The sequence below is a fragment of the Mchenga conophoros genome, linkage group LG10 (genome assembly GCF_057382185.1).
Source record: "Mchenga conophoros isolate Kocher_MC1m ecotype Shallow Benthic linkage group LG10, M_conophoros_male_GT1.1, whole genome shotgun sequence".
Lineage (NCBI taxonomy): Eukaryota > Metazoa > Chordata > Actinopteri > Cichliformes > Cichlidae > Mchenga > Mchenga conophoros.
In genome coordinates this window covers 1,355,361-1,378,235 of record NC_140535.1, presented here as the reverse complement: position 1 = coordinate 1,378,235, position 22,875 = coordinate 1,355,361, and the positions used below count along the sequence as shown (strand labels likewise).

The 22,875-nt window shown below is 40.8% G+C and overlaps 1 protein-coding gene and 1 long non-coding RNA gene across 11 annotated transcripts in view; one reads left to right on the top strand and one right to left on the bottom strand.

Moving 5' to 3' along the window:
* Positions 1-418: 418 nt before the first annotated feature.
* On the bottom strand, positions 419-5,797 carry LOC146565168 (uncharacterized). 4 transcript variants are annotated; one of them, XR_014894050.1, is made up of 5 exons: positions 4,629-5,797; positions 4,124-4,213; positions 2,347-3,626; positions 1,713-1,831; positions 419-1,546 (listed from the first exon to the last, which is right to left on the bottom strand). It is a non-coding gene; the product is annotated as an uncharacterized LOC146565168 (long non-coding RNA). The 4 variants fall into 4 exon arrangements; XR_014894049.1 differs by having other exon boundaries at positions 1,717-1,831; XR_014894048.1 differs by having other exon boundaries at positions 1,717-3,228; positions 3,376-3,626.
* Positions 4,938-22,875, top strand: part of LOC146565167 (phosphatidylinositol-binding clathrin assembly protein-like) — a 44,298-nt gene continuing 26,360 nt past the window's right edge. For 3 of the 7 annotated variants that reach the window (XM_085288075.1, XM_085288072.1, XM_085288073.1), the window contains exons 1-7: positions 4,938-5,198; positions 13,420-13,503; positions 13,689-13,901; positions 20,143-20,285; positions 21,650-21,725; positions 21,811-21,913; positions 22,594-22,687. In XM_085288075.1, coding sequence (XP_085144201.1) covers positions 13,772-13,901; positions 20,143-20,285; positions 21,650-21,725; positions 21,811-21,913; positions 22,594-22,687 — 546 coding nt within the window. In that variant the 5' untranslated portion in view covers positions 4,938-5,198; positions 13,420-13,503; positions 13,689-13,771. Of the gene's footprint in view, positions 5,199-13,419; positions 13,522-13,688; positions 13,902-20,142; positions 20,286-21,649; positions 21,726-21,810; positions 21,914-22,593; positions 22,688-22,875 lie in introns of those variants that run through there. The other 4 variants (XM_085288077.1, XM_085288070.1, XM_085288076.1 and 1 more) reach the window with 3 other exon arrangements.

The window sequence follows — 22,875 nt, the reverse complement described above, 5'->3', positions numbered from 1 at the left end:
CCGTGTCTGGACTCTGCTGATTTTACAAACTGCAACAATGGTTTTGTGTTCTCAGATGCATGTCTCCTGTTTTGTAGACGTTCTGTGATTACATGATGGGCACAGACGTCAGCATCAGATAAATTATTGGGAAGCAGCGGTCATGTGCTCCTTATTCTGTTTGTTTCCCGGCAACATGAAACCGATGAGCTGAAAACCTGTTATATCACCTGCAGCTTCTCTTACAAATGTAACTGGACTGCCAGTGCTGCGAACATGTCAGCGGCCAGGGCAGAGAGCCATGCCCACTCCCTTGTCCGGTGCATTCTGGGAGTTGTAGTCATACTCACCTAGCCAAAACCCCAACAATGCTAAGAAGCTTTTATGTGGTTGAATTTGTCCATTTCATAAGTCTGGTGGTGCAAACACACAACACCAATTCTTTTTTTCCTTTTTTTTTTTTTTTTTTAAACAGACCCTAATCAACAGCTTTTCAATGGACACAGTTGTACAGATTTCTTAGCTTAAGCCTTAAACCCTACAGCAAGCTATCGATATTAGGTACTTATACTTAGCATAGAAAAAAGTCTGTTTTAACCAACGTGTGCGGACCAAGATTGGTCCACGTTATGCTCAACGTGTGTGTTGCCTTCTGACGAGCTCTGGGGGACAGATACATAATATCGGATCAGCCCATCTCTAGCACAGTTTGAAAAAATGCAAATAAAGTTGAAATATTTACAACGATTTTTATTTACAGAACTTTAACAAAAAAAAATTAGGCAAGTTTTTCAAGTAAACCAAACAGCCTTCTCTGCTCTTTCCTCCATTTCCCTTCACATTCTCATATCCAATCTTTCTTTTCTTTCTTGGTTGCAGCTGGTCCTCATCCTCCTGGACGAGTGGTAGAAGACCTCCGTCCTAACACCTCATCCATGAGGGAAACCAGGGCCATGTAGCAGCAGTGGGCTTCCCACTCACTCCCACGCCTGACGCTGGATACTAGCAATCGTAAAGGCAGAGGAAAGGTGGCAGCTGACAAACGCAGCAACAGTGCAGGTTTATATGAATACGTTCAATAACGTCTGGTTAAAAATTCAGATTTGAATACTGCTGTACATACTTTGTTTTTCTTTTTTTTTGACACTTTTTATTTGTTTAGGAACATTTTTATGCAACAAGATAAAATAAAAAAATAAAAAACAAACAGTATGAGGTCATGAGACACAACAGGCAGCTTAGAATACAGTTGAATAAACATTAAAAACAACAGATGATGAAATCATTTCTGATAGTATGATGTCATATTTTGACCAACACAGTGCATCTGTTTACATTTCAAAACCCATCATTCTAAATATTTTGTTAATGTGACATTGCTGTTACATGTTGGTACGAACATATGGCTTCTTCATACCGCAGTCTTCGTGAATGATGCGGTGTGCAGCGGTGTGCAGCTGTGGGCCATAAGCACACTGGTTCAGCTTCACATGGGAGACCTTTATGTGGTCACAAAGTGGTGAATGGCTGCCTCCCTCCACAGGGAGACTGTCATGGTTCAACCATCCTGGAATCACAAACATGACAGAATGAAAGATTTATTCATTAACTAACACACAAAGCCCACAGGCACACAAAGCCCACAGGCACACAAAGCCCACAGGCACACAAAGCCCACAGGCACACAAAGCCCACAGGCACACAAAGCCCACAGGCTGATACAATCTGCTCACCTACCGCCAAATGTACCAGATGACTTCCAGCTGTCAGTATCACACTTCAGGTGCAGCATTACCTGCTTCAGCTGGAGAGTTTTTATAGGAACGTGTTGTTTCCCTGACAACCTTCCTCACTGCCAAACACAGAAAAGTCCATTAAAATTAACGTCAGTTATAGTGAGTGTATAGATCCGTGACAGGCGTTTGTTTCTTGACGAGTCTACAAACACCTTGGACACACAACACGTTTGAGTATTTTCCTTTAAACCCATGCTTCAGCGACAGCTTTCACTACATTATATGTCGACTACTTCCATTGTTCCTCCTTTTGTTTTCATTGTATACATCACACTCACTAAAGCCGTTTGTCTGTGCATTTAAAACGATATAATCTAATCCTTCCATCATTGTTAGCGAGCACATAAAGACTGTTGAGTGTAATCTAGTCCATACAATACAAATGTATGTAGGCATGATGGAAATGGACTGTATGAATACCAGAAACACAAATGATAAAATAATAGTGGTTGTTCATGTTCCCACAATTTAGTGTTTGACTGACAACAATTTTGACTGGTAAATGCATAAAAACAATAACGGTTTCTTTGAAAAGCTAAATATCAGTTCTGATGGGACCACAGATACTGACCTCCACGACCCCCCCTTGGTTGAGCTCATCTTTGGCGTCGTTACAGGCCAGGAGGATGCAGAACATCCTCCGCTTTCGCAGTAAGACCTTCTGCCAGTGGAAGGGCAGGTGCCCTGAAAAACTGAGTCCATGCAGTGATGTTTATGACCTAAGGGGGAGCTGTGCCTCTCAGTTCATGCCCCCTTATTATATATATGAGGCCCCCCCTCGTGGACTTTGGAGAACTCCTCAAACACGCTTCACTACAATCTCCCCATCGGTGATGGCTGCCACCTTATTACACTTTGTAATGTGTGGTTTAGCCACTCCCTCTTTCAAGTCCCAGGTGATCACCCCGACCTGGTCGCATCGTTTTAAAACCCGGATATGCAACGGTGGTGGAAATAAGGCATCTCTTCATCAAACACATTAACAGGTTAATACATTTCTGCTGGATCCAGTTCTGATATAATACAGTAACACCTGCTGCTGTCATGGAGTCTCTTTGCATTTTGAGATGGCACAAACATCGTTAATCTCTTAAACACCAAGTGTGTTTCTGAGGTTCCTGCTTGAAATTTACACGCCCGAAATCATTACAATATTTCTCTGAAAGTACAAACTCTGTCTACAAAATTAACTTGACACTTATGAGCCTTCATCAAATACATACAAATATTACAGCTCATGCACGTCTGTCCAACTCACTCTGATAGAACCCAGTCACTGTTTTTGTAGCAAATAATCCCTTTTGAAAATAAGTTACAGTACACAATACACTAGAAAACAGGGAAGATGTTCATAGGAAGATTATGTGAGACACGATTCATGCGGCTGAAGTGAAACAGCAACGTTACAGATATTTTCCTGAGGAGCAGCCGAGGATTGTGCAGCCTGTGAGTCCTTATTTGTGAACAGCAGAAATAGAAGAAGAAGAAATGAAGTTATTCAGAAAATGGTTTCTATCAGTTTTTGGCAGATCTTGTTTATGGCCCTATATTGTCCATAACATTAACAAAGAGCAGTAAGAACTCAAAGTTCAATACTTACTGTAGTTGTGTCGTGAGGTGGCATGAGTCGATGACAACTCCGGATATTATTCCGGGATCACCAGGACATATGGTACGACTCTTCCTTGACGGCATTGAGAGAGAGAAAAGGGATCAGGCTTTTCCAAACCATCCCACCCCAGCCGAACCACCGGAGCGGTGCATCCAGACCGAGGTTGGTCCCAATGGTGTCCTTCGCTCGTGCTTCCCCACGGCGGATGTAGCCGTCCCCAGTGATGTAGATCTTGGGTCCTGTTGATTATGAAATTTAGTATAAAATGGGGTGATGATTTTTTGAAATGTGTTTTTGGTAATGTAATATTCACTATTTTTGTAATGAACAAAGATGGAGTGTCACTTTATTATAGATTAAGTTTTAAGGTAAACATTTAAACACACTCAGGTCTCTAAGAAGTTGAAATAAGTTTCCACATCACTTCCTCCTTGCTGTCGTTTTGCTCACCCACTGCTGTGCTTGGCCCTGGAGTGTCCTCAGGGAGAGAGGACACTAGGACAGGAGGCCTAATGGAAGGCATCTGTCCTCTCACCTCATCCGTGAGGGCAAACCAGGGCCAAGCACAGCAGTGGGCTTCCCACTGACCCCCTCTCCTGAGCCTGGATACTTCCTAAAGGCAGAGGAAATCAAAAATGACAGTAGACAAATAAAAACACCACAACAGCTCTTAGTATTTGTACATTTCTTAACTTGTGTTCTTAATAATTGTCTTCTTGATAACACACATACGTACTTTGTATTTTTTTTTTTAAGTTGTCCCATTTCTTTCTGGCCTGCGAGGTGGGTGACTTTCCCCAGCAGGCCCAACTTCCCCAGAATTGTCCTGATCACACACAACACATAAGAGAAGAGAGGAAACCATGGCAACTATATTAATCTCTAAATCCAAAAGTTTTCACAGGAGAACATCAGAGGAACATCAGAGGTTCTGTACAGCATGAGGGTTAATAAAACCGGCCTCGTGTGATGTGTAAACTGATTTATTCCTGCACCCCAGTGAAGAGGGGATCGTTTTCTCCTCTTATTTTTATCAATTCAGCCGTTTGATCTTTGGTCCCTAAAACATATCACAAAAATCGAAATTAGCCGTATGTAAAAACCGCGGGACCCACCGTACAAGCTAGTTTACGATTATTTTAATTTAAAAAACAAAAACATGTCTATGCAGATGCCAAAGTCTAACAACACAACCGCTATAAAAATGTAACTTTTGTACCAGCAGATTTTCATACACTTACATTTGAAAGCGTTTCCTCTCCCGCATTAACTCCCGTTCTGACCGCCATCGTTATCAGAAAAACTCCTGTATGGCCCGCAATGAATCCTGGGATATGGTAGGACCCGAAGGATACCCGAGCCATCCTTCGAATTCAAGGAAAACAAGAAGGCATTTGTCGCCACATTTGGAGGACTCTTTGAATTTGCACAGCCTTCGTCAGTGTGCCTAGTTTGGCTTCCCCTGCTCTTGTTGTGTTTGATTACTCCCAGCTGTGCTCTCCTCCTGTGTGTCCCATTCCCTCGTTATCCCTCCGCGTATTTTATAGTGATGGGTCGTTCGCGAACGAAATGGCTCTTAGAGCCGACTCTTTGACGTGAACGACGCGAGCCGGCTCCTTATCGCGAGCCGTCACGTGGGTTTTTTTTTTCTTTCTCTCAGCCTCTCTCTCGCACTTTTTTTCCGTTTCACTCTGCACGCGAGCCTTGTGCTTTACGCTGGGCAGAGGGGGGAGGGGCGGTAGTTACACTCAGTAGCACAGGAACAGAGCCAGAGAGAGAGAAAGAGAGGCAGGGACAACAACATTAGAAAGGTATAGTAATCATCCACAACTATTTTCGGTTGCAGATGATAAAGGATTGAGAAAGTTTATTCATGCAGGTCCATATGACAGAGAATATGCATGTTCTTTTAGTTTTCATATTATAATTTATATTTAATTGTGTTGTGGTTTGCAGTGTTTTGTGTTCTTTTCACTTTAAATTTGTGAAAGGAAAAAGCTGAAAATTTAAATAGTTAAAACTTGAAATGTGAATAGTTGATTTTTGTATTATATGATTTATTTATTACATTTTATGTGGAGTGAATAAATAAAAGTATATTTACGGTGGCCCCTAGAGACAAAGCACATACAAACTTCAAATCACGTACGAACTCTGAAGCATGTACAAACTCCAAAACACGTAAAAACACGTACAAACTCCAAAACACGTAAAAACTCCAAAACACGTAAAAACACGTACAAACTCCGAAGCACGTAAAAACTCAGAAGCACATAAAAACTCAAAACACGTACAAAAGACAACAGAAGTGCTCCAGGATGCTGGGCGCAGTGTTGAGCCTTTGTTATCTTGTGGCTACACAAGCCAGCAAGTACCAACGACCGGATTTGGTGTGTGGTAATAACAGGTAAATGAACTTTTTTAAAAATTATTTGAATATATATATATATGAGTGCCTGTGTATAAATACACAAACAATACACACATGCTTTCAATTGTGTAATTTAAGTGATCTAGTAGCTCTGCTTTGGAAGTTCAGTTAATGCTAGAAATGTGTTTTGGAGTTTGTACGTGTTTTGTCTCTAGGGGCCACCGCATATATTTATATATAAACATATATAAATAAAACCACTTGTTTTTACGTTAGTAATTCCTTTTGTGCATAATTTTATATTATTGTTAATAATAAATTAATTAAAGCAACAAAACAACCTGAAGAGCCCGTTGGGAGCCGAAAGAGCCGGCTCTTTTTAGTGAGCCGAGCCGGCTCTTTTTAGTGAGCCGAACCGAAAGAGCCGGAAATCCCATCACTAGTATTTTAGCCCCGTGTTTCTCTCAGTCATGCTGTGTGGTAGTGATGGGAATTCCGGGTCTTTTTTAGAGAACCGGCTCTTTCGGCTCGACTCACTAAAAAGAGTCGGCTCTTTCGGCTCCCAATCGACTCTTCAGGTTGTTTTGTTGCTTTAATTAATTTATTATTAACAACAATATAAAATTATGCACAAAAGGAATTACTAATGTAAAAAAAACGTGGTTTTATTTATTATATATATTAGGGGTGCAACGATACACAAAATCCACGGTTCGGTTCGATACTTTGGTGTCACGGTTCGATATTTTTTTCGATACAAAAAAAAATGTTCATGCCTTTTTAATTTGTCATTTATTAAATTTTCACGGCACATTCCGCACCACATCTCTGTGCATTCATCATTTGTTTGAAGCCAGCTCACCTCCTGCAACTACTTTTCCGAGAATACATGCTTCTTTTGTGGTTCGGACTCCTTCTGACATTTGTTTGGAGGTGGAGGAACACCAAAGTAATTGCTTAAAGGAGCTTCTTCGACATCTTTAAGAGTTCTAAACAAATGTCTGTCCTCCTCCTGAAAATCTTATGTACGCAAACACGCGTTGCAACTTCTTATCTTGTGTGCGTTTTTTATTTTGACAGCGAATGCGCACCTGCGGACCACTTATGTGCAGCCCTGGTTATTTAGCTCGTCATATTGCAGCCACAGAAATTATTTTGTCCATGAAACCATAAAGCTGCACTTTCTTTTTGCCTTATAGTCTGATTTGTCATAACTTCTCCGTTTTGTGGTAAGCTTTTCTTTGGCTGTCACTTCTTCACCCTGACCTGTCTTATTTGGCTCAGCAGAACTAAAATATATATCCTGCTGCTTTTACACACGGACTCACATAAGCTCAGCGATTCTCTGCGCGATCAACCTCTCACATGTTTAAGCTGCGGGAGATTTCACTTGTCATGTTTGCATAGTAAGCTAACAATTAATAAGACGATGTCAGAGGAATTGGTGCGCAAATTATCATCACTCACAGATCAGTGCTGTCGCTCTCTATACACAGTTCGCACGATTGCAAAGTGAAAGCAAAAAAACAAGCGCAAATTCAAACGCGATTTCAATATGTCACATATTGACAGTGGCTCACCGATGCCAATGACATAATTACCCGGCTACATTTCTGAAAGAATGCAAAAGCATTGACATATATTTTTCCTTCCTACAATAGCCCGACGGGCAGGGCAGAGATAGATTTTGGTAGCCCGACTGGAAAAATCGCTAGCCCCAGGACGTCGGGCTAGCGATATTGCAAGCCCTGTATCTGATTGAGGAATCACTCATCTTTGGAAAAGAGAGTTTATTACAGAGAAATGGCTCTTTCCAAAATAAAAGCTATACTATACGCTTCTTCTGGGCTATATTCTCAGCAGCATATTAAACATATCAGGTCCCCATAAGGAGAATCCTGTGCTAACGGCTGTCTAAATGACTCGGGTAAAGTTTGTAGCATGGTGCTGGTTGTTTTTGTCTGCTTCCACTTGTCTTTGCACTACGATGATGTCGGAGTAAATGTGCAGTCATATTCATTTTGTTCCCACTAGTGCTGTCAGCGTTAATCTGAAATGACATTAACGCCACAACACGGCAAATCTCCGTTAACGAGCTACCGCGGATCGCCCCGTGCGTGGGGCTGGACGACCAACACGTTAACGAGCTAACTGCACTAACACACTAGCTCCCACCAATGTAATTGAGCATTGCGTGGCACATCCAACATACTGTTTTACTTTAGTCCATGACTCGCTTACCTTCAGGGTCATACGTCACATGAAAACCAAAATAGTTCCAAAGGCCAGATCTGAATGAGGGTGGGGGAGGTTCAGTTTGCCATGTTGCAACGAGCTTAGCTTCTGTCTCGCTAGCTTGCGCTGCACTCAGTGGATCTAGGCTGCACTGTCGAGCGCAGATCCACTGAGCTCTCAACACAGACAGCATCGTCAGAAGGAAAGTTGATAAAATAAATTAATTTTTGTATTGTTCATACATATGCGTACCGAACCGAAAGCACTGTATCGAACGGTTCAATATCGATACGAGTATCGTTGCACCCCTAATAAATATATGTTTATATATAAATATATGCGGTGGCCCCTAGAGACAAAGCACTTACAAACTCCAAAACCCATGTCTAGCGTTAACTGAACTTCCAAAACAGTGCTACCTAGATCACTTAAATTACACAATTGAAAGCATATGTGTATTGTTTGTGTATTTATACACAAGCACTCATATAGGGCTGTGCGATATGACCAAAATCTCATATCCCGATCTATCGTTCCGATAACGATATAAATCACAAAAATTTAACATTTTCTGAAAATTCTATGAATCTGGTGCAGCTCGACTTGCGTGAAGTGTTTCCAGCTGAGCGTCGTGTACCGGGAGTTGAATGTTTTAACCGATGCATGAAACTATACATTTTTAGACATGAGTTGTAACGGCCGCCATTTTCTTTGTATTTATTATACAGCGTGCTGTTCTAACGTTTGAGTCTAAGGTTTATTTTTTAGCACCTGACGGCTCTTTTTTACTTCTCATCCGCAAGCACTCTGCATACTCTTTCACATGATTCAGTTTATTTTGAACAGGATCTTGAGCTTTATTGTGAAAGGTCTATGTGGAAAATAAACAAGCAAACAGGCGACGGTGTTACCGTCGTCGTTGCTAACGACAACACATAAAAACAGGCGCTTGTCTGTCTGTAGTGTGGTTATATTAAATATAAGACAAAGAGAGAACTTTAAGAATTTAGAAAAAGCCACTACAGTGACCATCAAAACCATGAAAAAATATTGCCATAAACAGTTTATTTTGTGACACCACGAAACAAACGACAGACATTTTTATATTGTCATCTGATATATATCGTTATATCGAACAGCCCTATATATATATGTCAATATAAATAATTAAAAAAAATGTTCATTTACCTGTTACTACCACAAACCAAATCTGGTCGTTGGTACTTCCTGGATTGTGTAGCCACTAGGTAACAAAAGCTCAACACTGCCCCCTAGCATCCTGGAGCACTTCCATTGTGTTTTGTACGTGCTTTGTCTGTAGGGGCCACTGTAAATATACTTTTATTTATTCACTCCACATAAAATGTAATAAATAAATTATATAATACAAAAACCAACTATTTACATTTCAACTTTTAACTATTTAAATTTTCAGCTTTTTCCTTTTAAACAAATTCAAAGTGAAACAACACAAAACGGCAGAAAGAAAAAGGAAAATAGTGAAGTATTTAAAAAAAGAAGGGCAAAAATGGATTTGTGTGTAACTTTTGAGGACTCACGAGCTTCAATCCACACACAAATACGAAGCACAAGTATTTTACAAATGTAAATGATCTGATTCTTATATAGCGCTTTTCTGCTCTCCCGGAGTACTCAAAGCACTGTATACAACATGCCTCATTCACCCACATACAAGCACTTCTAAACACAAGTGTAAACGAATCTACATTCATACTCATGGGGTTAATATCTTGCCCAAGGACATTTGGCATGCAGACTGGGGAAGCCAAGGATCGAACCACCAACCAGCAGCTGACCTGCTCTACCACCTGAGCTACAGCCACCCCGAAAGTGTACAAGCCTGAATAAATGCTGATAATTTATGCACGATTTATAAGTTCAGCTTCACGAGTCTGTTCATTTTCTCTTTCAAAAAACTTCCTGTGCACACAAATACCTGAAACTACACGTAACATCTCTCGCTTGCTCACAAAACCTTAAATGCATGTGCACCTGATACGTACCAATCACATCCCATGCCCACCTGGGGTTTTAAGGCTTTAATGCTGCCCGCTTCACACAGATCACAAATATAAGCTATGTTCAAGTCCCCGTGTAAAAGTGGGACATCTGGCCGTCCACTGTATACCGGCATCTAAAAAAAGTCGTTTGTTTATTTCAAATAAAATGGATCCGTATATGCACAGAAATGTTTTTTTTTAAAAGAAAATGATTCATGAAGCTGAACTTTATAAATGTAGTATTTATTCATTTTACAAATAATGTGCTCAATGCTTCTTATTCATGTGTGGATTGAAGAAAGCACCTGTGAGTCTAAAGTTACACAATGATTGTGCACTTTTGTAAATCTTAGTTCACGCCTGTCAAACATATCATAAATATGCATTTGCAACACTTTTGCTGCAAATTTCACTCCATAATTAAAGAGGGGAAGAAAGGGAGCCTCTGAAACTGTTCACAGCTATGAAGCCGTGTAGAGATTTAGTATCTGTAAAATTGACTGGGACTGTCCAGCGAGGATGTGAAACAGAAAAGAGGAAATGCAGGATTTTCTTTATTTCATTTTTCTGAAGTCAAGTGTGTGTGTCTATTTATATCATAGATAAATAACACTAAATAATTAGATATTATGATCATCCAGACCTTTGCTTCAATAATTGTTTTCTGACTCACCACTTTAAATTTGAGTTGATTTGCCCTGTTGTAGGCCTGTTGGAGAAGAGCAGAGCAGGCCACTGGTTTATTTTAGTAGTGTGTGACTACTACTACTGAGATATCCTGATGCTTTCTCCTCAAAAAAGGTTAAGGCCCATTCTCCATTCCAGGTTTTTTTTTTTTGACACAATTGGCCGGAAGAGTTTGACATGTTCACGGGGCTTCAGAAACAGCTTGGTTCGTCTGAACAGAGTCACGTGATCAGTGACGTACTGTTCTCTCTATGTGTTGAACTCCCTGAGTGCGAACATAGATAAACAGCCAAATTTGGCCCGCAGACTAATTACATTTGGCCCGCGAAGCCATACAAAATTAACAATAGAGCTGGCCTGCCAGTATTATACAGTGCATGTACTGCCAATACTACAATTCCCAGAATGCTCTGTTGGTGTTTTGGCACGTCAGTCATGACAGGACTTATTAGCACCCTCTCCTCTGTTGACCATAGTCATAGCAACCATGCAAATACTGCCATGCCACCGATCCCAAAATGTCAAAAAGAAAGGCAGAAAACAGGAGCTTTCTGGACAGGTGGGAGAATATGATGAAAATCTGATAAATGATAAAATGATCAAATTTAACTCAGAAGGCTGCAAATACAATTTTTATTTAAGAAATGAATTCCACTGATGTGTTATTTAATTGGAAGTTTGATTTTGTATGTGTGCAATATTAAGTTATATATACGTTTATATAAGTTATATATATTGTTTAGTATTAAGCTTTGATTGTTCCATACTTAGTTTTTCAGCAAAACTTGTTTGAGTCCATAAGAAAAGATTCCTTATTATATTTGGAGGAAGATTTTTTTTCAATAAATATTAATGTTAGCCCGCCACTTTGATCCAGTTTTGAATTTTGGCCCACTGTGTATTTGAGTTTGACAGCCCTGCTTTAAAGGATAAATTGATCCAGTTTAAAGTTGTAGACTCCAAAGTGCAGCAGTCACTTTAGAAATAAACACAGAAAGCGCACTCAGTGATAAAAGAGATCACTGGAATTAAAGTGTTTACCACTCACTAAGTTAACAGGTTAACAGATTTCTGCAGCAATTCAGTTCAGTTCAGTTCAGTTTTATTTATACAGCGCCAAATCACAACAGCAGTCACCTCAAGGAGCTTTATATTGTACAGTAGATCGTACAATAATGCAGCATTCACATCGTGTCCTTTTTATAACAGTGCTGCATTTGCTTGTACATTTTTTGTTCTTTAAAGATTTTTAATCACCAATTAAACATTTCTGGAAGGGTTGGTGCTGGTAGGGATCATTTCCTGTGGAAGAAAAGTCATATGACCAGTGAAATGTTCTTTGTAGGTTAGTTTGATGGTACTAACCCCACCCCTTTCATGTGAACATGAAAGGGGTGGGGTTAACATATTAACTAACACAGTGAGTTAATAACCACTTTAATTGCCAGTGTTGTGTAAGTGTATCCAGGTCGTGGAAAGATACGTGTGCTCCACTCACACCGTGTATAGCAGAGGTGCGGTGCTGCTGACTTCAGTTGAGGATATAATCAGGCACTGACTGACACGCCTTCTATAGATGAAATAGAGTCTAGGGATGAAGGGGACGGCTTGCCCGTCACTGGGGGCGAGGTCACTGAGGTAGTTAAACAATTCTTTGGTGGCCGACCCCGGTACTGACGAGGTTCGCCCTCAGTTCCTAAAAACTCTGGATATTGAAGGACTGTCTTGTTTGACATGCCTCTGCAACATTGCATGGAGATCTGGGACGGTGGCTCTGGACTGGCAGACTGGGGTGGTGGTTCCTGTTTTTAAGAAGGGGGACCGGAGGGTGTGCTCCAACTACAGGGGAAATCACACTCCTCTGCCTCCCTGGAAAAAGGGAACACGGAAAGGAGCATTCGCATAGTAGTCCAACCACGGATACAGGAGAAACAATGTGATCAAGTGTATATATTTGTTTGGTTATTTCCTATTTTCATTCATTATTGACACATTTAATAAATTATTTAAAATTATTTATGACATATGACGTATTTAGTTGATTAATTTTGGCACAGTTGGCACTCCACATTTTTACGCTAAAATAAAAGTTTGAACTGAATCTTTATTTATGGTTTAAAAGGGCACTGTGTATCAATGTAGAAAAAAATATCCTATAGTTTGATATTTAGTGGTATTGCTCATTGTTGAGTATATTGTTCTGTTTGTTTTCTTGTTATGTGCAAACTATTGTCAGAGTGTAATTTTGGTTGCCTACTTGTCTTATCACAGATAGGGGGCAGGTGTCAATAAGAATTTATTCTTCTGGCTCCTTTTCATGCATGGAACCAGTGCTACTTTAATTGAAAGGAAGGTTGTGAATAGGAAATGAATTACTAGTGTACCATGTGTGAAACTAAATAAATAAATAATAAATAAATGATGCACATTTTATTTCAATGGCAACTGAAGTGTTGGATTTCATATAATAGCTTCACTTGAATGGAAAAATTACTGGAGACCGAATCTGTGAAAGCCCGATGGTGGCGGTCCATTTGCACTACTTTATTTCTTTTAGAGCTGTTCTGTTGATCGCTTTGTAAAGACTAAATTCAAAAAACACTGAACACATAAAATGTTAGTGGTATTTCATCGTTGTGCTTTTATTTTTCCCCCCTGAAAATCAGGCTACACTTATTGTGGAAAATGTAACCGGAAGTAACTTCTACTTTCATTTAGTCCATCTGGCGACGACATGTGAGTTGACTTGAACAGGAAGAGGAAAAAACGGCTACAGACCTACCGCATCGAGTAAAAGGCAGGGTGCGTATCACACCGTTAGTAAGTGCCAGGCTTTTATTTGTCGCTGCACATTCAGTTCGTGTTTTTAAGCTGTGTGAATAATTTATCTGTAGTCGGTTGGATAGCTAGCTAGCTTATGAGATCAATTTAACGGCTGCCGTCTTCTCATCACTTCTTCTCTGTCTGGTTGTTTCCTGTGTTGTCAGGTGGAACAGAACCTTTGAAGAATCTAAGCCAGTCTGCTGAGACGTTTTTAACAGCAAGAAGAGTTTGTTGGAGCCGATACAGAATGTCCGGACAGAGCATTACTGACAGGATCACGGCCGCTCAGCACAGCGTCACCGGCTCGGCGATTTCGAAAACTGTCTGCAAGGCAACCACTCATGAAATAATGGGGCCAAAGAAGAAGCACTTGAACTGTAAGTTTCGTTTCCCTGTTTAGAAAAGTTGCACATTTCCTTCCCATTTTTTCGGTTAATACTGGATTTGAGCGCTGTGTCTGTGGGGCCTGCACATACTGTAACGCTATAATCACAGGGCCAGACGGTGCTTTTACGAGTTTCAGGAAACTTTCGAGAAAAGTAAACCCACCGTGTTTGATGTAAGCAGGGATCTGTACTGTACGCTTCATACAACTGTATTTACCAGCAGGATGTTATTGCCCACACTTTAACTCCACCTGCAAAGAACTCGCCGAGTAGCTTTAGAAAGTTTAACCCGCCTGTTCCACGTGAGGCTAAAAGGCTCAAATCTGTGTTATTCTTTTGAAATACATGATGGGACTTTGGGTCAACAACCAACATCCAGAAAGGCTCTAAAGTCACAGAGCTCGTTCTGTTATACAGAACACACACAGGCTGGACTTTGATAACCACAGTCATAATCATTTACAGCTCTGTACAACATGCTGTGTAGCTGACTCTGCTCTTATTCCTGGAAGCAGCTTCGTAGTTACCGACTTTACAACTTTACCAAGAGTTGGTAAATGCAGATTACTTTCAGCACAGCTTACCTTGTGCATTGTATTCCTCCACAATAAGCCTACTGAAAGCTGCTTTCTGGGTTCTGTTGGTGGTGTTTGATGTTTTAAGTTACTGAAAGGAACTTTTTTATTTTTTAAACAATTATCTTTACTATATATCATGGCAGAATGATCTGCATCAAAAAGTACATTTTAAACTAGGGCTGCCACAAACGATTATTTTGATAGTCAACTAGTCACCGATGATTTTTGCGATTAGTCTGCAAGGCTACATGTATGTTTCCCGTCCAATGGACCATGCATCCATTGGATGGGAAACGTACAGCTTCTTGCACCAGCATGTGTCTGCTCTCATATAACTATCATTAGCTTACAGCTTTAAGTGTTTAAGGTATGTGCTAACTAAAATTAAGACAAGATGATTGTTTATTACACTTAATAAAATTAGCAGATTGTCTCGGTGGAGTTTAATAAACTCAGCCGGCTGCTCCTTGCTGTCTAAAATGTAACAGGACCAATGTTCCCTCTAAGCTGCGCACTGCTGGCTTGGTCTCTGCGCACAGGAAATCTGCGTTGCGCACAAAAAAAAAAAATCTAACCTGAATTGAAATGAAAACAAAAACTTTAACAATTCTGTTCTGCATGTTAGTCAGTGACTGGCTGCTCCCGTATGGGATCAGAACGATGCCGCCTTATCCCAAAGTCCAGCCAATGATGCGATTCACATTCGTATATACGCAGCTAATCAACGTGGCTGACAGGCTATGACAGCGTCCTCATGTGCGACACTGGTGTTTTAGCAAAGCGGCTGATGTGGAGTGAAGCCACGTTAATGACAACGTGTCCAACCATTGGAGATGTGAGCAGGACAGACGGAACAACTGACGGACAAAGTGTGGACTTTATACCAGTTTTTAAATTGTGTTGATCGGCCACGTAAAACCAGAGTTATGATAAAATATCTGCAATGTTTGTTTTTCTTCCTGAATACTGTCGTTGTTTCTATTTACTGCAGGAAGAAACGGTGAAAACAGCGTTTTATAAGGAAAACGCTGGAAAGCCTGTGAGCAAAACAGCCCCCCTCCCCCAGCCTTTCCTATTGGTGGAAAAATGACATGGCAACATGGCATTTAGTTGTTTAGGGAGGGGGAAGTTTTAGGAGTGACGGCGTGTTTTGAGAGATTTGAGACGTTTAGCACAAATCTTGTGTAGTTAGTGTGTAGTTAGTGTGTAGTTAGTGTGTAGTGTAGTCAATAGTTGTGTTGTGTGTGTCAGAACAATGGTTTACAGGTGTTACAGCAGTGACACATCTGCTGCTGTCAGGCCTGCAGGTATCAGGCTGTTGTTCTCCTTCATCTCATAGTGGACAGAAATTATTTTTTGGAGCGACACAAATAATTTGTGTGGCATCAGATTTGATGCAGAACAGCTGATTGTTCTGTAAATAGTTTGAAATGTTTGTTTAAAAAACGCCTTGGCTGCATTTTTAGGTACCGTATTTCCCGGACTACAAAGCGCACCTGAATATTAGCCGCACAAGCTAAAATCAGGGGAAAATCCTGTTTTGTACATACATTAGCCGCACCTGACTAAAAGCCGCAGGGTTCAAAGCTTGTGCAAAAAGTAGCGGCTTATAGCCCAACAATTACGGTAAACAGCTGCAAAAAACTTTGTTTGCAAAACTCAGTTACTTTTTTGAAGAAGTAACTATATAATTAATTGCCCAACATTGGTCATTATTTACTGTATTTTGCAGACAGAGTTACAGACTCTCTCCCACAGACTCATAATACAGTCAGAGCTTTATAAAAAAATAAAAAAGAAGAAGTTTTTTTTTCAAAATTGGAGTTCAGGTTACTTTTCCTTCCAATAGTGTTAACATGCTGCACAGGTCATGAACAAGATTTATTTAAATTTTCATTGTAAGTGGGCTAAAGCAGTCAATTAAAAGTAGTCTAACATAAATGCTGTAATTTGATTACTTTAATAAACATGTAACTTGCATGGATTGGATGCTGGCGTGACCACAGTGCACACGTCTGTTGTTGCTCACAGTGGTCCAAGTGTTCGCTCAGGGAGTTTGTGTGTTCGCTCAGACACGTGAAACATTAGAGGGGACGTTGAACTGGACACTGGAGTAAACTCTCGACCGTCTCACACTTCTGTTTAATCAGTTTTCTGTTTGACGTTTATTCAGCTGTGTGAAAACCAAGGAGGAACCCACCCGATGGATTAATAGTTTTATTTTATCTAATCTAATAATTTTAATCTCAGCCAAACTGATTCACTCAGGCACAAATAAAACACTGAAAAAGACAAACAATAACATTTTTAAGTTATCTAAGTGACTTATATATCATGTTTAGCCCGAGTAGCCAAAGATCGCGGGGGTTTAAAACGATGTGCCGAGAGTTTGCTGTTCTCACCCTTGAACCCCCGGCTAGCTGTCGAGCAGCACTTTTGCAAATATGTGGTGTCTTGATAAACTGAGCAGATATTCGAAGTTTACACAGCCACATTCTCGCCTGAAAATATCTTAAAAGTTTATTTTGTGACTCAGAAAGATTAATAAGAGTAACATTAAAACTTAGTAGCGCCGCCATTGCTGGAAACTGGAATTTGCAGCGCCGCGCTATGAATTCTGGGATATGGTGGGCCATGAAGGACACACCCGACCCATCCTTCAAATCTGGGGAAATTAAGGATGCATTTGTCGGAGTCTTCGAATTTGGACAGGCTTCGTCGTGCCGCTGTGACGTAATCGGCCTACAAATGCGACCAAAAATATTTATCACGATATACATTTGAAAATTTGTGATAACGACATAACTGACGATATAATTGACACGAGACAAAATACTTTACAACTCCTCAACTTTATTAGTGCAAAAAACCCATCAATGTATTTTCACTTAAACAAGCAGCTGTTTTATATGTGCATTAAAGTTATATAAAAATGTAACAGTGCAAATGCAAATTCCTCGCTGACAGTTTAACCAAAAGGCATTTCCAGTGGAAACTGGCCGACGTATCCTGAGCACAACCATGTATAATATCCACAACACTTAAAAAGAGGTTATACACACACAATACGGAAACATTATGTTGAAGCACAGTGCGTATCACTCTGCGAGGCTCCGCCTACGATAGACGTAATGCTCCCACAATCCATCAAGCGGTGCGGCTTTGTAGCTCAGCAAAGTCGTACTGAAACATTTGACAGATTTTCGAGCGCCGTGCACATAAAATCGTTTCGAGGTCAGTAAACACGACCAGAGTTCATACATAAGGCACACGGGATTATAAGGGGCTCTGTCGACTTTCAGAAAAATCAAAGGATTGATTTTAAGTGCGCCGTATTTTCCAAACAACACGGTAATAACGACGGCCCGCTAGCATGCTCTACCAAAAATAGTGCTTTGTTGTGTATCTGACGGACCAAAGCTAAACCAGTTCCACACCAGTGAAGCTGCAGCATTTTTACAAACCAGTTCAGGTTCATCAGTTTCATTCAACGATCCACTTTCGCCCTTCTCATTCTCCGTCACCGCCATGCTTTTTCCTTCCATGTGCGTATGAAAACAAAGGCACTGCGCATGTGCGTTTTACCCATACTCTATCACCATATTTCTTTTTCCTATCGTTGCCCAACGTTACACCGGTATTACCGTGGACGGTATGATATGGCCCAGCCCTAAGATGTGGTTTAATTTAGTTAAATCTGCAAGCGTAGGAGAGATCTCGTCTGATCTCGGAAGCTAAGCAGGTACTGATCAGAAGGTTGGTGGTTCGATTCCCCCAGTCTGCATGCCATATATCCTTGGGCAAGATACTAACCCCAAGTTGCTTTCCGATGCATCCATCGGAGAGAAACTCCATCCTCATCGGAGTATCAAAATGTCATAAAAAGTCATCTTTCAGAAAAACTACTGCAACTTCCATTTAAGAGTCAGTGTGTGTGAATGTTAGGTAGAAAGCACCAAGGAAAATGTGGTTGTGCGAATGGGAGTGAGTGGGTGAAAGCACAAGTTGTGTAAAGCGCTTTAAGTGCTCAAGATTGAGTAGAAAAGCGCTATAAGAACCAGTCCATCTACCATGTGCCATACCTAAATATTTAATATTTCCAGATTGCAGTGGGGCAGAAGAAGGGTTATGGAAGGAGCAGTTAATCAGAAGAACTGCAGATTTTAACCAGTTTATTGAGTAATCTGAAACTCTTGCTAAAGAGTTTATTAGTGTGATTACCTCAGAGAGATTGGTTTGTGAGTGCTGGAGAAAAAGCAACACATCATCCGCATAAAGAGGGATGATCACTGCAGCCTGTCTAACTGCTGCTGCAGGTGGTTGGATAAAAACTGCAAACAGTGACGGGGAGAGTGGGCGTCCCTGCCTGCTGGGCGTCCCTGCCTGCTGGGCGTCCCTGCCTGCTGGGCGTCCCTGCCTGCTGGGCGTCCCTGCCTGCTGGGCGTCCCTGCCTGGTGCCCCTCAGGAGACAGAAGCTGGAGGATGTTTGGTCATTTGTTTTGACACAAGCTGTTGGGGAATTATATCATATTTTTAACCAGTTAATGAAAGAGGTTCGAAACCAAAGTTTCCAGTTAACTCTGTCAAACGCTTTTTCTGCATCTAGAAACAATACTGTGGTTTCAGTGTTTTTTCAGCAAGAACAGTCTATCAAATTAAGTCATCTACGTGTATTTGTTGATGAGTGCTGCCTTTAGTGAAGCCAGTTTGGTCAGGATGAGTTATGAGGGGGGTTCTCTTCTCTGATCTCAGAGCTTTGCAGATTATTTTAAGGTCTACATTAATGAGGGATATTGGACGATAGCTGGTAGTAAACACAGGGTCTCTGCCTGGTTTTAGCAGGAGATTCATGTTTGGTGGATGTCTGTCATTTTCCTTGATTTCTGCAGCACTCTGTGGAATAATGGTGCCAGAATTGTCCAGAATTCTGCTGGAAAGCCGTCTGGACCTGGAGCCTTACTGTTGGGCAAACTTATCAGGGCTTCCTGCAGCTCACCTGCTGTCAGCAGTGAGTCCAGTGCCATTGCCTGACTGTCTGGTAGTTTTGGAAAAGTTATGTTGTCAAGAAACTGATCAACTTTATTTTTTGATGAAGTTATCTGTTGTGAATATAAAGTTTTGTAAAAGTCCCTGAAAGTGATGTTTCTTCTTTCAGGATCTTAGATGGTGTTGCCTGATAAATCTTTAATCGCATCACAGTTGTTTCTTTATTCTTAACTGGTTTGCTAGAATCCGGATTTATTACCATGTTGAACATTTTGAAAGTGAAGTCTTTGTACTAGAAATTGTTTTTTTTTCTTTTTTAAATATAAACTTTTCTTTTAATTCAAGTTTTGCATTACAAACTTTTTCAGTATTTAGCAACTGCATTTCGTTGCCTTGTACTTGTAACATGTGCAATGACAATAAAGTTGAATTGTGTTCAGTATTTCCTGTTCCTGGTGGGACATGTCGGCTTCTCTAAAGATTTGATGATTTCTTCTAATTCCTCAATATGTTTGTTTTCTTTTTAACGTGATGAGAATGAAATGATTTTAGCTCTCATCACAGCTGTCCTGCTTCCCAGAGAACAGACTGATGTTTCAGGCAGGTCATTATTGCCTCAGTATGACTTCAGCTCATCTTTTCCCACTTTGCATTTTTCACTCCTGCAGACTTGATTCAGTGCACCAACGAGATGAATGTGAACATCCCTCAGCTGGCTGATACCCTGTTTGAGCGGACTGCCAGCACCAGCTGGGTGGTTGTCTTCAAGTCTCTCACCACTACACACCATCTGATGGTCTATGGCAATGAGGTCAGCAAGCGGACATGAAACACTACAAAGGCTCATTTACACCACGGAGCCCTGAACCGCCATAGCTTCAACACCGTCTGTGAACACTGGTTTAAGAAATGGGTGTTTAAAGTATTTACGACATGTTTAGCGCCATCTTGTGCCAAAACAGAATATGAGGTCAACAGGTTGGTTAGTGGCAGCTAATAGGCTAACATTAGGTATGTTAAATAATTAGTAAGGTAACCAGTAACTAAGTGGAAAACAAGGCTCCTCGCTGCAACAATGAGCTTTATGTGAAGAAACTGAGAACATACTGTCTGCTTCCACTGTCTTTAGCACTAACTGGTTCTGGTTGTTTGGCTAGCTGCACTGAAACAGGAAGTGTAATGTTTGTATTAATAAAGGAGGACCGCCAAGCTGCAGTGAGACACTCTGACCTTTCCTCTGAGTTGTGATGCACTGAGTGGCATAAACAGCTGATGTCCACAAGATGCGATCTATGCAATAAAAACGGGTTCCTACATGCGCATCACGCGCAAACATAAATATGTTTCTGGACGTTTCAGTGGGAGAAACGTTTCATCATCATCATCCAGGTGACTTCCTCAGTCTCAGCTGACTGCAGGTTTCAACCTTATAGCAGGACATTTGCACAATAACTGAAACCAGCACCAGTGCAGTCAGCTGAGACTGAAGAAGTCACCTGGATGATGATGAAACGTTTAAGTAAGTAAGTAAAATTTATTTATATAGCACATTTCACAGATAAAAATCACAAAGTGCTTTACAATAAGATCAGACACACAAGTTAAAACGTCCACGTGGACAGAATCGACCTTTGGGGATTTACTTACCTGGATGATCGAGCATCAAGACCTCTATTAGACCGCTTTTTAGTTTTAGTGTCCTTTTTTTGGTTCCGTTACTAGTTAGCTACCATAAACTAATCTAAGTATATGAGCCCCAACCAATCAGCCCAGTGCTGTTATGTTCTGTACTGGTACAAGATGGCGCTAAACATGTTCTTAAACACAGGTGTCCAACTGCAGGCCTCGAGGGCCGGTATCCTGCAGGTTTTAGATGTGTCCTTGGTCCAACACAGCTGACTCAAATGACCTCCTCAACATGTGCTGAAGTCCTCCAGAGGCCTGCTAACAAACTAATCGTGTGAGTCAGGCGTGTTGACCCACGGTTATATCTAAAACCTGCAGGACGCCGGCCCTCGAGGCCTGCAGTTGGACGCCCCTGGTATAAAAGCTTTAAACAGTTCATAGTTAATCCAGCTTCACAGACAGTTAAATCTGTGACAGGCTTTGAGCATCTGTGGGCGTGCAGCGCTGCTGCAGACATTCATGGTTCATTCATGTGGTGTTTTTTTGCAGAGATTTATACAATATCTGGCTTCAAGAAACACACTTTTTAACCTCAGCAACTTTTTGGACAGAAGTGGCCTACAAGGTATCTCACAAACATCCACGACAGCCACGTTTCCCTGCGATACGCCGTCTATACTCACTCGTCTCTTCTCTGGTTTCTAACGTAGGCTATGATATGTCAACGTTCATCAGGAGGTACAGCCGCTACCTGAATGAGAAGGCTGTCTCCTACAGACAAGTCGCATTTGACTTCACTAAAGTGAAAAGAGGGTAAGGTTCATGTTTCTCACTGACTCGTGTTCGTCCTTTCTTACACCTGAGCCCCAAAGCTTGAATTTCTCGTTCAGGTGATCGTGTGTGACACTCCGGGGTGATATTAAAAATATCGTTGCACTACTTTTGTTTCCTTGTGACAGTTTTGTTAAAGTTGCAGAAAGCAACATATAACTTCTGCAGCTCTGTTTGAGGAAAGCCGAGTTCCTGGTTTTGATTCACTTCACCATTTTAAAGGCAAGATATTTCCAAATAGCAGCGTTAGCATCTTTTTGTGAATTTGATTATCTTTCTTATTTTATTTCATAATTTGTCATATTGGGCCTAATTTTACTGGTTAGTTTTCATCAAATGCAGCTGTAGTCATAATTTTACTTCACTCCGTAGGACAGCTGCACGTCTCAGTGTCGGACTCTAAATTAAATTACATATAACTTCATTAATTCTTCATTAATATTTCTATTGTGACGTTTGCAGTCTTGACATCCTTTAGATAGTAGAGACGTATCTGCTGGCTAATGATGTTCATTTCAAAAGTGCCAACTTGGCAGACGAGCCACACAAAAAGACTTAAATGAACATTAATTATCCAGAGCTCTAAAGAAACGATTATTACCATGGGTGACAGTAAAATTAAAATACGTTAAAATAATGATGCTTTCTCTTTGCTTTCACAGGCCTGATGGAGTCATGAGGACCATGAACACAGAGAAACTCCTTAAAACCGTTTCTGTCATTCAGACTCAGATGGATGTGTTGCTTGATTTCAATGTGAGTGCTCGGCATCGTCAGACGTCTCAGCACAAGTAACTTACAGTGATGGGAATAACAGCGTAAACGTTTCAGTAACCAGTAATCGAACAACGCTGTTACTGTTACCGACACGAAAACGTGGTGCGGACATGTTACTGCGTTTCCACACACAGACGGTTGGCGCTGTCATCAGCTTATTGCGAAAC